A 15,778-nucleotide genomic window follows, 5' to 3' on the forward strand; every position below is an offset into this window, starting at 1 on the left:
TTGAGTATGGTGGCGTCAGCCTAGCTCACAGCAACCTCAAACTCCTGGGGACAAGCAATCCTTCTGCCTCAGCCTCCCAAGTAGCTGGGACTACAGGCATGCACCACCATGCCCAGCTAATTTTTTCTCTATATATGTCTATATCTATATCTATCTATCTATCTATATATATATATATTTTTAAGTTGTCCAGCTAATTTCTTTCCATTTCTTTTAGTAGAGACCAGTCTCACTCTTGCTCAGGCTGGTCTTGAACTCTTGAGCTCAACAATCTGCCCGCCTCGGCCTCCCAGAGTGCTAGGATTACAGGCGTGAGCCACTGTGCCTGTTCTAGACCACGATTTGTTTATCCATTCATCTGTCAATACACATTTGGGTGGCTTCTACCTTTTGGTTATTGTGAATAATGCTGCTATCAACATGGATGTGCAAATAGTTCTTCAAGACTCTGCTTTCAGTTCTTTTGGGTACATACCAAGAAGTGGAATTGCTGACTCATATGGTAATTCTATTTTTAATTTTTTGAGGAAGAGCCACCCCGTTTTCCACAATTATACATTCTTCCAACAGTGTGTTAGGTTTCTACTTTCTCCACATTCTCACCAATACTTGTTATTTTCCATTTTATTAATATAATAATAACGATTCTAATGGATATGAGGTTGTATCTTATTTTAGGTCTGATTTGCATTTCCCTAAGTATTAGTGACATTGAGCATCTTTTCATATAGTGCTGACCATTTGTATATCCTCTTTATTTGAGTCCTTTGTCCATTTTTTAATAGGGTTATTTGGGTTGTTTCTGTTTAAATATTTTATTTCCAGTAAGTGAATCAAGTCCTCACCCTCTCTAATTTTTAACATTCTCTGGCCAAGCGTGCCACAAGATATTTTCCTGTTTAGAAGTGCTTAGGAATAGAGAGAATGTTGCTCTCAAGAAATCTTGAAGTTGGAAAGGAAGCGTTTTATAAACAAACCTCTGATTGCTACCTGTTGCCCAGAACTCTTGGAAAAGTTTTGATACGTAAGAAGTCGTTCATAAAGATATTATTGGGCCATGCGCGGTGGCTCATGCCTGTAATCCTAGCACTCTGGGAGGCCGAGGCGTGCAGATCGCTCAAGGTCAGGAGTTCGAAACCCGCCTGAGCAAGAGCGAGACTCGTCTCTACTATAAATAGAAAGAAATTAATTGGCCAACTAATATATATACAGAAAATTAGCTGGGCATGGTGGTGAAAACCTGTAGTCCCAGCTACTTGGGAGGCTGAGGCAGGAGGATTGCTTGAGCCCAGGAGTTTGAGGTTGCTGTGAGCTAGGCTGACGCCACGGCACTCACTCTAGTCTGGGCAACAAAGTGAGACTCTGTCTCAAAAAAAAAAAAAAAAGATATTATTATTGTTGTTGATATTATCAATCTCAGTCATTTCAGTTTAACATTAATGAAGTGCCTACCACATAGTGTGCTATGGATACGTTACAGTTAATTTAAACAAAACAGACACAAAATATTTGAACTCCTTTGACCCAACCCATAAGCTAGACTCAGCTCAGAGCCATTCATTTGGATCTTTTTTTCCTTTTCCTTTTTCCCTTTTCCCTTTCTCTTTCCCTTTCCCTTCCTTTCCTTTCTTTTCTTTCGGAGTTAAAAGCTGCAGATCTCTTCTGATCTTTCCTGTCAAGTCTTCCCTCTCTGAATAAGGAAGTATGCAACCTTAAACAAGCCTGCTCTTTGGGTTGGGCCTCTCAATTTTCCCAGGCCCTACCCAGGGGAAAAACACACTCCATCTGAAAATCTAGATTTCTTTAAAATTCTTGGTAAGGTTTTGGAGAGACTCCCTAGACAAGGCTATCATTTGTGCATTTATTTTTATTTATTTATTTATTAAATTTCAGAATATTACAGTGGTACAAATGTTTTGGTTACATGGATTGCTTTTGTGCTGCTTGAGATATAGTTATAAGTGTGCCATCACGCAGATAGTGTACACTATATCCATTACATTTCTGTTTTTTTTTTTGTTTGTTTTTTTTCTTTTGAGACAGAGTCTCGCTTTGTTGTCCAGGCTAGAGTGAGTGCCGTGGCGTCAGCCTAGCTCACAGCAACCTCAAACTCCTGGGCTCGAGCAATCCTACTGCCTCAGCCTCCCGAGTAGCTAGGACTACAGGCATGCGCCACCATGCCCGGCTAATTTTTTTTTATATACATATCAGTTGGCCAATTAATTTCTTTCTATTTTATAGTAGAGACGGGGTCTCACTCAGGCTGGTTTTGAACTCCTGACCTTGAGCAATCCGCCCGCCTCGGCCTCCCAGAGAGCTAGGATTACAGGCGTGTGTACATTTCTGTTTTTAAATAGAAGCTTATAGTTCAATCAGAAAAAAACTTCTGGTTTCAATTTGTTGAATCATATACAAAAACATCGACCTGACTGTAAAATATGAACAGCTATCCACAGGATTTTCAATGTAGGCATACATTCGTTCCCAGACAGTCTCTTGTCCATATGTACCCTCCATATAGTTTTGTGTCTCATAACCCTTAAGAAGCCACTGCATGTGAAAATATCTGGAGCCTGCTTTAAGAACACCATATAATTCCATGGGTTAAGGAGACAGCAGAACTCATTCAAGGCTCATGGTCTCACAGAATGTTACTACTAGAAAGGTCCCTAAAGATTATCTAGTCAAATCACCCTAGTGTTAGAGGAAGAACTGAGACCCAGAAAGGATAGTCATTTCCTCAATGCCATAAAAAGTCACTAGGTGTCCAGAATTCACATAGGGCTCATTAGATGTCATAGTTCTTTTTCCCTATTAATGTTTATTTTCTGAGATGCTTCTTGATATTACATTTTCCTATTTATTGAACATGAAAATAATCATATTGCTGAAAATCCTTGTAATATATACTTGAATGCCTTAAATAAAAGTATCTTATTAATACAATTCCAGATTTCAAGAAAAAGTTTTGTTAGAACTAGCACCAGGTGGCCAAGTTCTAGAGAAAGTGCTTCCAGGCACCTGTGAATAACTCTTCAGATTTGAGACAGTAGGTTTTCTAGAGAAGGAAAACCACTAAGCTCCTTTTTCATCTGGAGCCTGGTCAGGTCTCCTGTCTAAAATTCCTCCCAAAAGTGTGGGACACTTTGTTTTGTGGTAAGTAGGATTAAGGCATACTAAGGTGCTTTGGATTAAGATCTTGACATCAACACAAACACATCTACATCCATATGACAACAAAAAAGTGACTTTCATGTAAAGGTGAAGGTAAAAGTTTAGGTAGGTGTCTGAGAATAATAAAAGCCCAGATATCCCCAGGGGAAGAGTTAAGCTCAGGTATACCTCAGGACCTTGATACTACTGCCACTGAACATCTGGAATCATCCAGATAACTAACAGTACAGTCTATTATTTCAGGGAGGTCACAAAAATCTGTGGGCCTCACACTATGTGTGATGCAGTGAGGTAACAAACAAGCTTGCAAAATTGCTTCTGCATTTCCTGATTTAGGAAAGAGAAGCAGTGGAGGTCTAAATGTGTATTATGTCTGTTAGGGAATCTGTATGTACTTGGTCTAGGATTGGTTGCTTGCACAAAAGAGAAGTGGCCAAAATTAACAATCTCATATACTGAATATGAAACCCATTCAAAATCTTGGCCAGGTCCTCAAAGAATCAATGAATCTATTTTCCCTTCCTGATAGATAAATTCGGTTGTCTTGTATCTAGTTGTGTGGATTCATAAATTATTTAAAAATACAGAGGGTCATTTTCTCTGATCCAAAAATTCCTGGTTTGGGGGTAGTTGAAATGAAACTCTGAAGTCCTATCCTCCGTATGGGCATTTAAGACCCAGGGGCCACATTCTAGAATGAAATATTGCCCTGGTTCCACAAAACACAGTTTATAAACCAAAAGACATCGACTAGAGCATCTTAAACTAAGTCTAATAGCCATTCTATTTTATCAAACAGTAAATATGTATTGGCATGAAAAAATATTAACTATCAGTATAACTGGGCCATATACTGTTTTATACGTCTAATAGGCTGGTGAAAAGGAAAGAGATGGTTAAATAAGGCTTAGGAAAGGCTATTCCTATCTAAGAGCAAAGCAGGCTGAGGGCACCAGTGGCGCAGCCAAGTGCGTAGTGGAGGAAGTTTGATGTAGAAAGTACTGAGGCAAACACATTGGTGTCTGGAAACAATCAGAAGATGCCAGAAGGAAGTAGTAATGGATAATTCTAGAAAATTCTAGAGCAAGGAGCAGAGCGGGTCAGTGTTAAACTAGGATGAGTACAGTTGAGTTTCTCCCCAATCTAAGGCACAAGATAGGAGAGAAAGGAACCGTAGGAAACAGCCCCGCTGGGGGGACTGGGGGTGCGGGAACAAGGTGCGTGTGAAGGGCCACGAGGGACTAAGAGAGAGGAGGAGCGGGTGATGACAGCTGAGCAGCGCTATTAGGAGGAGGGCCCTGCCAGGATAATGAAGGGAGGAGGCTGTAAAGTACGGGTCGGCCCTGCAGGGTAAACCGTGGGCAGGGCTAGCAGAGAGGAAGCCCAGGCTGGGCGGGCGTGGCCCAGGCAGGGGACGGCGCAGTAACGGGCTCCGGGCGAAAAGAAGGGTGGGCCAGCGCCTTGCTGACGGCTGCTCTCAGATGGCGCCTACAGGGTTAAAGCCAGGGGCGACCAGGCCAGGACGAACTCGGTTTCCAGGGTAACGGCGCCGACAGTTCCGGCAGCGCAGGCTCGTACCATTGCGCGGCGCGCGGGGGAGCGGCGGGCGGAGGGACGCGGCCAGGCGGGCGGAGGGCGGCTCGGGCGCTACCAACCGCGCGGCCGCCTGCTCGCCCGGGTTGCGCCGAGCCGCGGCGGCCTGGAGCAGGGCCGGCAGCGCCCAACCGCCCGCGGACGGCGGGGGAGCAACGCGCGCCCGGCGGCCCGGCGTGGCCTCCTGGTCCCCCCGCCGGGCGGCGGAGTGCGGGCGGCCCGGGGCTGGGAGGTTTGAAAAGCCGGCGAGAGACAAAGGCGGCAGGAAGCGTCCTCGGCGCCCGGAGCCTGTGCGCCCGGCCCCGGGCCCCTCGCCGGCCCGCCGGCCCCGGAGCAGCGCGGGGCGGGAGGCGGAGGATGCGGCAGGGGCGTGGGGGCGGCGGCGGCGCGGCGCGGCCGGAGCGCGGCGCGGCCAGACCGGGCGGCGGCGGCCGGGCTCGGGAGTGAGTCGGCGGGCGCCCTCGGCGCCGGGGATGTGAGGAGCGAGCGGAGCCCGGGGCGGGGTGGCAGGAAGGAAGGAGGACGGACGCACCAGGAGGAGGAGCGGCGGCGGCGGCCGGAGCCGGAAGGCGGGGAGGGGCCGTCCGTTGGGCCCGAGGCGGCGGCGGCCGGGGCGGCCCGCTCTCGTCGCCTTCCCGGGCGGGAGCGGCCAGGCCCGCGCCTCCGCCCCAGCGCCGCGGAGGGGAGGAGGAAGATGGAGACCCACATCTCGTGCTTGTTCCCCGAGCTGCTGGCCATGATCTTCGGCTACCTGGACGTGCGGGACAAGGGGCGCGCGGCGCAGGTGTGCACGGCTTGGCGGGACGCCGCCTACCACAAGTCGGTGTGGCGGGGGGTGGAGGCCAAGCTGCACCTGCGCCGGGCCAACCCGTCGCTGTTCCCCAGCCTGCAGGCCCGGGGCATCCGCCGCGTGCAGATCCTGAGCCTCCGCCGCAGCCTTAGCTACGTGATCCAGGGCATGGCCAACATCGAGAGCCTCAACCTGAGCGGCTGCTACAACCTCACCGACAACGGGCTGGGCCACGCGTTCGTGCAGGAGATCAGCTCCCTGCGCGCCCTCAACCTGAGCCTCTGCAAGCAGATCACCGACAGCAGCCTGGGCCGCATAGCCCAGTACCTCAAGGGCCTGGAGGTGCTGGAGCTGGGGGGTTGCAGCAACATCACCAACACCGGCCTCCTGCTCATCGCCTGGGGGTTGCAGCGCCTCAAGAGCCTTAACCTGCGCAGCTGCCGCCACCTCTCGGACGTAGGCATCGGGCACCTGGCGGGCATGACGCGCAGCGCGGCCGAGGGCTGCCTGGGCCTGGAGCAGCTCACGCTGCAGGACTGCCAGAAGCTTACGGATCTTTCCCTAAAGCACATCTCTCGAGGGCTGACCGGCCTGAGGCTCCTCAACCTCAGCTTCTGTGGGGGCATCTCGGACGCCGGCCTCCTGCACCTGTCGCACATGGGCAGCCTACGCAGCCTTAACCTGCGCTCCTGTGACAACATCAGTGACACGGGCATCATGCATCTGGCCATGGGCAGCCTGCGCCTCTCGGGGCTGGATGTGTCGTTCTGTGATAAGGTGGGGGACCAGAGTCTGGCTTACATAGCCCAGGGGCTGGACGGCCTCAAGTCCCTCTCCCTCTGTTCCTGCCACATCAGTGATGATGGCATCAACCGCATGGTGCGGCAGATGCATGGGCTGCGCACGCTCAACATTGGACAGTGTGTGCGCATCACGGACAAGGGCCTGGAGCTGATTGCTGAGCACCTGAGCCAGCTCACGGGCATAGACCTATACGGCTGCACCCGAATCACCAAGCGCGGCCTGGAGCGCATCACGCAGCTCCCCTGCCTCAAGGTACTCAACCTGGGACTCTGGCAGATGACGGACAGTGAGAAGGTCAGGTGAGGGCGGCAGCACCAGCTCCCCTTGTCCCGCCCTGTGCGCCCTCCTAGCACCGCCACCGCCCCCCACACTCACGCACACTATGCACAGATCATCGTGGTGGATGACATGGGGCAGTGACAGAAGCCTCAGGCTCCTTTTCTCCTTCCCCCTCCGGCGCCCCTCCCTGCTCCCAGCCCATTCTCAGTGATCTGGGGTTCCTCCGCTGGCCCTCCCCTACTCCCCTCTCCTTTTCCGAGCCGATGGAGAGCCGGACTCAGCTCTACCCACCACTCCTCTCTGCAGGGGATGGAGGACGGATGCAGCTACTGTATGCCTGCTGTGTTGCTTTTGGAAATTGGGGTGGGGAGTCCTTTCAACCCTGGGAGTTGAGAAAAATGTCTGCCTTCACTTAAGCTTTCATTTGAATACTGTGATCTGGTTTTTATTTTGAAGTGCATAAAAAGCAAACCCAACTACAACGGCCTTTTCACCCTTCTTCCACTTAGTGACTAATCCCAGTCTCTTCTCATCACTTCTCCTTTTACAGTACTCTGCTACTCACGTTCATTTCATTTTTATCTTCTTTCCTTTTTAAAATTTTTTTGAAGAAATTTGAAATCATGGTCCTTTTTTTCTGCTGAATATATTCTATATATTATATATATATAAATTTTATATATATATATATATATATATATATCTGGCTACCTCGTTTTAGTTTACTTTTTTCTCTGAAGCCCTGGAATTCTACAAGAGAGATATTTTGAGACTGAAACATTTTTGTGCCTAGACTGGAAAGATTCCCACTGGGTTTGTGTGTCTTTTTTGTTTTGGCTTGCCATCCTCCATGCATCCAGTGTGCCCCATTTCCACATTCTGGCTATCATTTTCTTTTTCTCCTTGCCCATTGGAATTTGACGACCCAATGGTGTTTCTAAATCTTGACTTAATTTATAGCACAAATATGTGGGAGAAATGAGAGTTGAACTGTTGTTTGAGATGCAGATTGTGTTGAAAATGATTGTTATATATGCAAATTCAGCCCCACCCTCACCCTCTTGCAAGTTTCCCCTCAGAAAGGTCTGCAGGAGGCTTCCTGGGGGAAGCAGAGGGGCAGCGCTGGCCCGAGAGACCCTGGCCTGTAATGTGAAGGGAGAGAGACAGAAACTCATGTCTTATCTGTGTTCTATTAATAAAATGGGAGTTTGTGGGTTTTAAAAAAATTCTGTTTCTAAATGGAGGAATAGATGACTTTCTTTATTTTGGTGGGGGTTGGGACTTGTGGCTTTAAAAAAAACTCACTTTTGAGTAGGATGTATATTTTCGTTGGATTTTGTTTGTTTATTTTTTTAGAATCCTCCACAGCAACATGTGAGACCATGGAGTCAAAGATACCCAGAGACCTTTATCAATTAATTGTACTGTTTGTGAATTTGTATAAATAATAACAAAGATCCTCTTAAAACATTTATATTCTTACAGTAAAAGGTTAAACTGATATTTATATAATAAAAGAGGAAATATGAAGTATGTTTTTGAAAAAAAAAACCACAAAAAACCTTGTATCTGTGAATTATTTTTAAGGCATTGTGTGCTTGGGTACAAGGCAAAGCAGGAGGTGCTGTTTGTGTTAGAGTCAGAGGAAATAAGGGATATAGCTTGGTGCATCCTATATGGTGTGAGTTAAGCTCATGGTTAAAATTTTGCTCTGTATGAGGTTTACTGCTGACATCCAAATGTTTTGTTTCTAGGAATATGGTTAGACTAGAGATTTATATAATTTTTGGCTTTAAACTGTCAATAACATGGAAAATTTAAAGAAATTGGACAGAATGAAACTTTAAAATAACATTTGTAAGTCACAATTTCCACAGTTTTTCTTTGGGTGGAAATGAGATCTAGGGGTGATGTTGGCAAGTGGGCCCTGAGACGGGGATGTGGGCAAGAAAGATGGATTTCTTTGCCCTTAGAGTGGGTGTGGGGAGGGTGTGCAGGGCGGAGGGGCTGAAGCCATTGTTCAGGAAAGTTGAAAGAGCCCTGGCTGTCCCTGCATGCTGGCTTGCTCAGCCATGCATACTGAATCTGTGTGTGAGCGGGTCCGGGGGAAGGAGGAGGGCAGCTCAACCCCTCTTCAGCATTCCCCTCCAGGCCTGGCTGTGTGCAAGCCTTCTCTGAGGGAGGAGAGGCTGGCGCAGGGTTCTCGCACATCTGCATCTGGCGCTCCCAGGGCAGAGGCCGGCCGCTCACCCACGCTGTGGAGGGTTTCAGACTGAATTTGGGGCAGATTGATGAATACCAACAATTCCAGCAGAGTTCACTTTAGTAGACAATAACTGACTAATCTGACACCCTGTGGTTGGGCTGTGGAAACCTATGAGTATAAATTATCAAACAGTAGAGTAATTCATTTTCTGGTTTCACATAGGTCTGTCTTAGTTGTTTCTGAGATTACTTAAAAAAACTGATCCCAGCAACAGCTGATAAGAGTAGTATAAAGCTTTCCTGGATCAACCCCTCTTTCCAGTAAGAGGGATAGAACCCAGGTTTCTCTTGGGGTAAGATTATTTTGTAAAATTTCCAAGCTTTATGCTTGAATATATGACAAAAGCAGCATTGTTCCTTTTTGGAGAGCCGTCACAATTGGGTCTAATTGAGCCTGACACTAGATCCATCTTCCATTCCTTTCTTGGGGAAGGTGTGGATCTCTTTCTTCCCCCTTAGGTTATGCTCTTACTGCCTGGAAAAAAAAATGTGTGAGCCCTAATTAGAAGGGACTTTGAATTAGGGTCAGCTTTCTAATTCAGCATTTGACACACTCATGAAGGTTACACAAGTTTTAGGTTCTTGGTCTGTTTTCTTCCTAAGAGACTACATGGTTGTTGAGATTCAATTGATGAAAATTTGAGCACCTTCTAAGTCTTAGGCTCTGTGCTCACAGTCTTCATTTTAATACACAAAATAATCCTACCTCTTAAAACCTGGGGCATTTTCTGCTTTTGTATTGTTTCATTTTTTACATTCAAGGTTAAATATCAGCTTCACTAAAGGTTGGCAAATTAATGTTTGAAAGTTAAGGTCATGGCTCTAGTGTCCTCATCCTGAACAAGGCATACTTAATACCGTGTTTCCCTGAAAATAAAACCTACCCATAAAATAAGCCCTAGCAGGATTTCTAAGCATTTGCTCGATAGAAGCCCTACCCCGAAAATAAGCCCTAGTGATGGACATGGCTACGCAGCGCATCTGCACAACCCATGCATTTCGTCACAGAGTGGTAAAGATGAGCAGCCCTTCTCATCTGCCCCATGAGAGCTCTATTGCTCGACATGAGAGATTGGGGTCAATGGTTCTAAAGGAAATAGAGTCGCAAGAAATTCAGGAATTCAGGGTTTGGAGAGTTATGATGATGTTCCAGAAGAAGACGACTTAACAATATTTGAATAAATGTAGATTGTTGTACCGTACTTAAAAAAACAACAACACATCCCCTGAAAATAAGCCCTAGGGTGTCTTCTTGAGGAAAAATAAATATAAGACCCTGTCTTATTTTTGGGGAAACATGGTATATCTGGAGCTTCTCTGGAAGAGGTGAATAAACCACTTCTATGGTCAGTGAAGGTCAATTGCTAATCTCTCAACCTATCAGAATGGAAAGAAACTATGTGTGCTTTGCATGGTACTTATAAATTTTAATCCTCAAAGTAACCTGTGGAAATAGTTATCCCTGTTTTCCAGATAAGCCATAATTCCTCCCTTAAATGACTCAACCAGTAATTGAGGGAACCAGGATTCAAACCAGGTCTATTTCTAAAGTCCAGCTCCCTTCTGTTTGAGGAGAAGGTTTGGTTACTGATATACCTTGGTTTCAACAAGGTGCCTCTCAGAGAAGTGAGTGTAGCTGTTTGAACGGAGTATGAACAGGCTGATGCCATAGGGCATTACTTCAAAGGGAATAAGGGTGGTTTTTGGTATGAAAGGTTGATCCCACTATACCTACAGGAATGGAAGAAATGCTTTTAAAGAATAGACATGTGAAAGAAAATGAGTTGATATACATTTTGTGGGTAGTAACAGAAGTTAAAAGGTATGTCAGGGCAATTTTTAGAATAATTTAAAAATTTAAAAAACAAAATGTAAACTTAATATAAACCTTACCATCTAAAAGTAAAAAAACCTCAGGAGAAATTCTTTGCATAGTAGTCAAGAAACAGCTTCATATACCTTCTTTTTCTACGTCTCATTGGGCATAGCCCTTTAATGTCCGTACTGAAAAGATTACCTATAAATACAGCTGTGGGGTTCAGACAACTTCTGCAGCTCCCTAAGGGCCACGACGGGCCTCTAGCTTGCCTCACTTACTAAAAGTGAAAGCCAGCACCAGCACATCCTTAACACATGAACTGCCATGTGAGTTGTATTTAACTCTCGCTAGTTTTGAGCCCAGGGCCTCGTGAAGCATATGGAGCTCACAGGTATCTTCCCCTTGGGAACTGCATGAACTATTTTTCAAGTTACATATAACTCACACACAGAAAATAATAAAAATAACAAATTTTTCATTAAATTAGAAAGGATCATTTTGTTTTCTAAGTTTTTGTTCTATTTTTGTAATAAAACACTGTGGCCCCAAGGAAAAAATTTTTTTCTACTGTGGCGGTCAATGTGTTAAACAGTTAAGAAAACTCTAACTGATTGTATTCTTTCATGACTCAAATTAACAACAAAGATCTAAAAAAAGTAAATGTTCCTGTTTCTTTTTAAAGGTAAGACCTTCCTCTTATATAAGGACAGGTATAGACTGAAGCATGGCCTATCCTCTAAATCCTGCAGTGGTTACTGGACAGATGCTGGTCTTGGAATATATGTAAAACCTTTCACTTTTGACTTAGAAAATTTGAACTCAGGTTTCCCAGGGGGAAAGGGTAGTGGCCCCCAGGGACCACTGTTTCCAAAGAATAAGAACTTCTTGATTAAAAGATCAGATCTGTAAAACAAAACCAAGACCTCATGCAGCTTCTGACAACGGTCTCTTCCCAGTGCTCTGAAAAGGAAAGCCCTGGCCTCTGAGCTCTGCTCTGTTCTGCTGTAGAAAGGGGGGCCACAGTGAGTCACCTAGTGTCCCTTCTCTCTGTTCTCTTTCTCTTCCCTGCATCAAACATCACCCATTTTAAAAGTTAATTCTGTTCCTTTAGCAGAGGGCAAGACCTAAATTTTGTGCCATTATGAACCCCTGAGGAGTCAGAAGGGTGAAGCTTTTTGATGAAATAATGTGGATCATGAATAAAGCACAGGATTAGAAATTGGAAAAGCTACATTCAAGCCTCAACTTATATTGGGCCACATACTTACCTAATTTATGTCAATATACTTGTTCAAATATTAGGTAGGAAGTTAAATTTTTTAAAAAGTCAATGTTGTAAAACAGATGAGGCATTCATATTTAGATCAGTGCCAACTATTAGTCATTTACAACTCATCAAAAGTAACTGCATAGCTGGAATAAGAACATATCTTCTTAGCTCTAGGATGGAAACAGGTATTTCTGGACAATTGGTGAATTTAAATATCCACAAATGATCAGTTTCAGTCTTTTCCTCTTTTCCAGGGATTGCTCTGAGTTTGCCTGGTGGAGTTGCCTTTACCAACCCAGGACATTTGGCACTATGTAAAGCCAAGTCTTCCAGTTGAGGCAGAAGAGAGAGCAAGCTTGAGATCTTAACTGCATAGCAGCAGAGTGGGTATGTTAACCCCTCCAATAAAAGAAGTGGAACTCCTCTGCTTGTTATTTGTTAGCCCAGAAAAGTGTACATATTTTCTTTAAAAAGAAGACTTAATTTTTTATTATCTCATTATTCTTCTACTTTAATTGTTTAAGGGACAAGTGCCACATAGCCTTATAAAAACCCTTACGAGGACACTTGTACCTGTGATAGTGGAAACTAGTGAGCGTCGACTGCAAGCAAGAGAAGGGCCTGCAGCAGCAGCAGCAGCAGCAGCGGCGCCCAGCGAGGCAGTGTCAGCTGGGACCTCGATCTGCCGGGAGAACGCAGTCATAACAGAGTGTTCAGTTTCTCTGTCTCCAAATCTTTTTCCTCTAAACATAGTATATATGGTGCATCTAATTTTATAAATGGGGAAAGAGGCTTAATAAGGTAAAAGATTTTGCCTGAGTAATATGAGGAGTCAGTCATATTCTAGACTACATTCTAGACATATTCTAGACTTTAATAACTACATCAGCAGGTGGCCAACATGCAGGTAGCTCGCTGAGACCCTGCAAAGCACCACCTACCCCCTCTTTTGACAGGTGCGGCACTAGAGCCTGTTATTTTTGCTGGGAGTGAAAAAAAAGTTTCAACTTTTATTACTATTTAATTTATTGCTATTTAATGTGTATTACATTATACAAACTTAGATATGTTCTGCAAGCATTATGTATACAGTTATTTAAGAAGCCAAAAAACAGTGCAGGTTTTCAAATGGTCTATAAGTTCTTGAAGTGTCAAATCTGTTGCTCTCACAGGACTTGAGCCGGTTCCCAAAACACTGCTTTCTCACAAATAATAATGTGGAGTACTAATGCTAGAAGTCTACGCTTGTGATAGCCTCAAAGCTAAGAACTTACTTACACACACTCAACACTACAAATATCTGTCAGACAATCCTTTTATAAAGTAGGATTGAGTTGCAGGAACTCTAGCTATTTTCCCTTCATTCAAGGGTAAAAACGCTTGACTCGACAGATGTTTTAGTTACAAATCCCACTTGTCCAAAAGAGTGAGAGAGTCTAATTTGTTAATACCAGGCACCCTCTTATGCTCGTGACTCCTCCATTATATATTTCACGCTCCAGAAGGAACAGGCTGCAACATGGCTGCCTGTCAACAGTTACCACCCACATCATGGAGCCAAGATGCTGGAACTGGCTGTGGGAAAACAGTTCTTTGACACCAGATTAATTTTTCATAAATATTAATATGAAATTATTCAATATAGTTTGGAAAGCATTGTTTTTCTCATCTAAAAAGTATATAAGAAAATATTTACTACAAGCATTCGTAATATTTCTCTTTAGGAAATCTTGACCCCAAACTGGCATCATTTATGTACACATCTGCTTCTATTTTCCAGCCCAAGGCACGGCTCTTTGAAAAGTGGTTCCTAAATAGGGAGGAGCCAAAAAAATTAGTCCTGATGTTCCTCAGAATCTCTAGAATAATCACTGAGGTTAAAACTGGCAGATGGTAAGGGGAGAAACTGCAGCAGTTAAGCCTTTCAAATAAATGCTTAATGTTCTCAGATGGAAGACAGCCACTTCTACTTCCAATATTTTAAACCTTAACTTCACTGATCGAAAAACCCACTGCTATAAACTACCGAAGAGAGAGAGAGAGAGAGAGAGAGAGAGAGAGAGAGAGAGAGAGAGATGGCCAATAAGTGTATCTTAAGCAAACAATATGAAAATGACAAGATGGAAGTGACAGTTTCTAGCATTCCTAGTTCATTTCAAATGTGCAAAATTTAGCCAATCTTTTGGGAATCTATAAAAACAGGATGGCTAAGTTCTGTGGCCCCCTGAACTTTATCAGGCTCACTGCTGACCGCTGGAAGAAGCAGAGGTCTTCCAGTTTCGAGTAGAGAGAGAAGTGGCTCTCCCGCCCCAGCTGACGTCTGTGCACTTGAGACAGATGCCCTGCCATTGTGCTCTGAGTCAGATGGCGACAGTCAGAACAGCATGACCCGCAGGAAGGCAGCTGGCCTATCTTTTTCCCACAAAGAAGGGTCCGATTTTCAATGGAATCACAAGAGGTACTGCAGAAATTCACTACAGTAAGTACAACACAGGACTTGGCAGCAAACAGCTTCATCGCTGCTTACTTTAGAAATGAAAATGTATGTGTGGGTGAGGAGGTAGAAGTCAAGCACTACACATTATTGAAAGGTAGGGTGGAAGATTGTTCTTGTCTCCTTCTGGACTATTCTTTGACCTACCCCATCCCCTTAAAAAACAAAAACAAACCTAAAACCTATCCCACCCACTCACACACACAATTTATCTTCCCCATTGTGAGCTATGAATCATGTCCAAACCTGTATTAGAAGTAGCTAGGAGTCCAGGGTTGTGTTTTTCTTTACTCTAAGTTTATGAAAATGACTTTAGGATCCAATATAAGACAGTAAAATAAAGTATGGTTAATGTAAAACTAAGTATTTGTTCTCCACTATGGAACACAGAAAAATTCATTTATCCCCAAAGTCTGCAAGCCCTTGTTTTGTCAGCAGGTGGCAGCATTGCCTTGCGTTGGAGGCTGTTCCCACCGGGAGCCACACAACCTCCTTCCATCCTACGACCCCCTTTGGTCACTGCCCTGCACGGCCCCCCAAAAGGGTTTCCTCAGGGTGTACGAGTTGGCAAGCAAGGAGTCTTACTCCCCAGAAAAGCTTTGCGCTATCAGGGAAGTCGCTCCCAGGAGGCAGGTGGAGCGCTCTGGGGCGAGGCGACTCGCAGCCTGCTCACCGGCGCTCAGCCGCAGCTCTCTGCCTTGGCGGCTACAGGAATCAAACGTCAATTTTAGTTCTTCTTCTTTGAAAAAAAACAACAACTTCAAAAGTTCTAACTCTTCTTAAATATGATTTCATACTCACAAATCCTTGTTAGATTGCCATGTTTGGGACCAAGAGAACAAACGGAGAAAAATTTCAGTCATACATGGTGATATCAATTTTAACAGCAAGAGTAAAAGAGCTAGCTTTTTTGTAATTACAAAAGAGAAATAGAAAGCATATTGTCTGTGATGAAGAATTCTAGAAGTCCTTTGAGGAAAAATAAAAATATTTTTTAAATTTTAGGAGCCTCTATTTTTATTTTTTATTATTAAAAGGAGTATCTTTATTGCCCAGATAAAGATATCTTCAGAAAATCTAAAGGAGTCTATGAAATTGAAAACAACAAGAGCCCTCATAAGGTAGCAGAAATAATAATAATAATTTTATTTTTGTTAAGAGACAAGGTGTCACTCCGCTGCCCAGGCTGTGGTGCAGTGGTGCAATCATAGCTCACCACAGCCTGTTAGTCCTGGGCTCAGGTGATCCTCCTGCCTTGGCCTCCTGAGTAGCTGGGACTACAGGCTGATA

The 15,778-nt window shown here is 44.7% G+C and overlaps 1 protein-coding gene across 3 annotated transcripts; it reads left to right on the plus strand.

Moving 5' to 3' along the window:
* The first annotated feature begins 5,344 nt into the window (after positions 1-5,344).
* Positions 5,345-12,417, plus strand: FBXL14 (F-box and leucine rich repeat protein 14). 3 transcript variants are annotated; one of them, XM_012747200.2, is made up of 2 exons: positions 5,345-6,660; positions 12,249-12,417. In XM_012747200.2, exons 1-2 carry the CDS (start codon positions 5,462-5,464, stop codon positions 12,310-12,312), a joined length of 1,263 nt encoding a protein of 420 aa, XP_012602654.1. In that variant the 5' UTR covers positions 5,345-5,461; the 3' UTR covers positions 12,313-12,417. The 3 variants fall into 3 exon arrangements, with proteins under 3 accessions (XP_012602654.1, XP_012602655.1, XP_012602656.1); XM_012747201.2 differs by having other exon boundaries at positions 5,345-6,655; XM_012747202.2 differs by having other exon boundaries at positions 5,345-6,613.
* Positions 12,418-15,778: the final 3,361 nt, after the last annotated feature.

Source organism: Microcebus murinus, chromosome 10 (assembly GCF_040939455.1).
Source record: "Microcebus murinus isolate Inina chromosome 10, M.murinus_Inina_mat1.0, whole genome shotgun sequence".
Lineage (NCBI taxonomy): Eukaryota > Metazoa > Chordata > Mammalia > Primates > Cheirogaleidae > Microcebus > Microcebus murinus.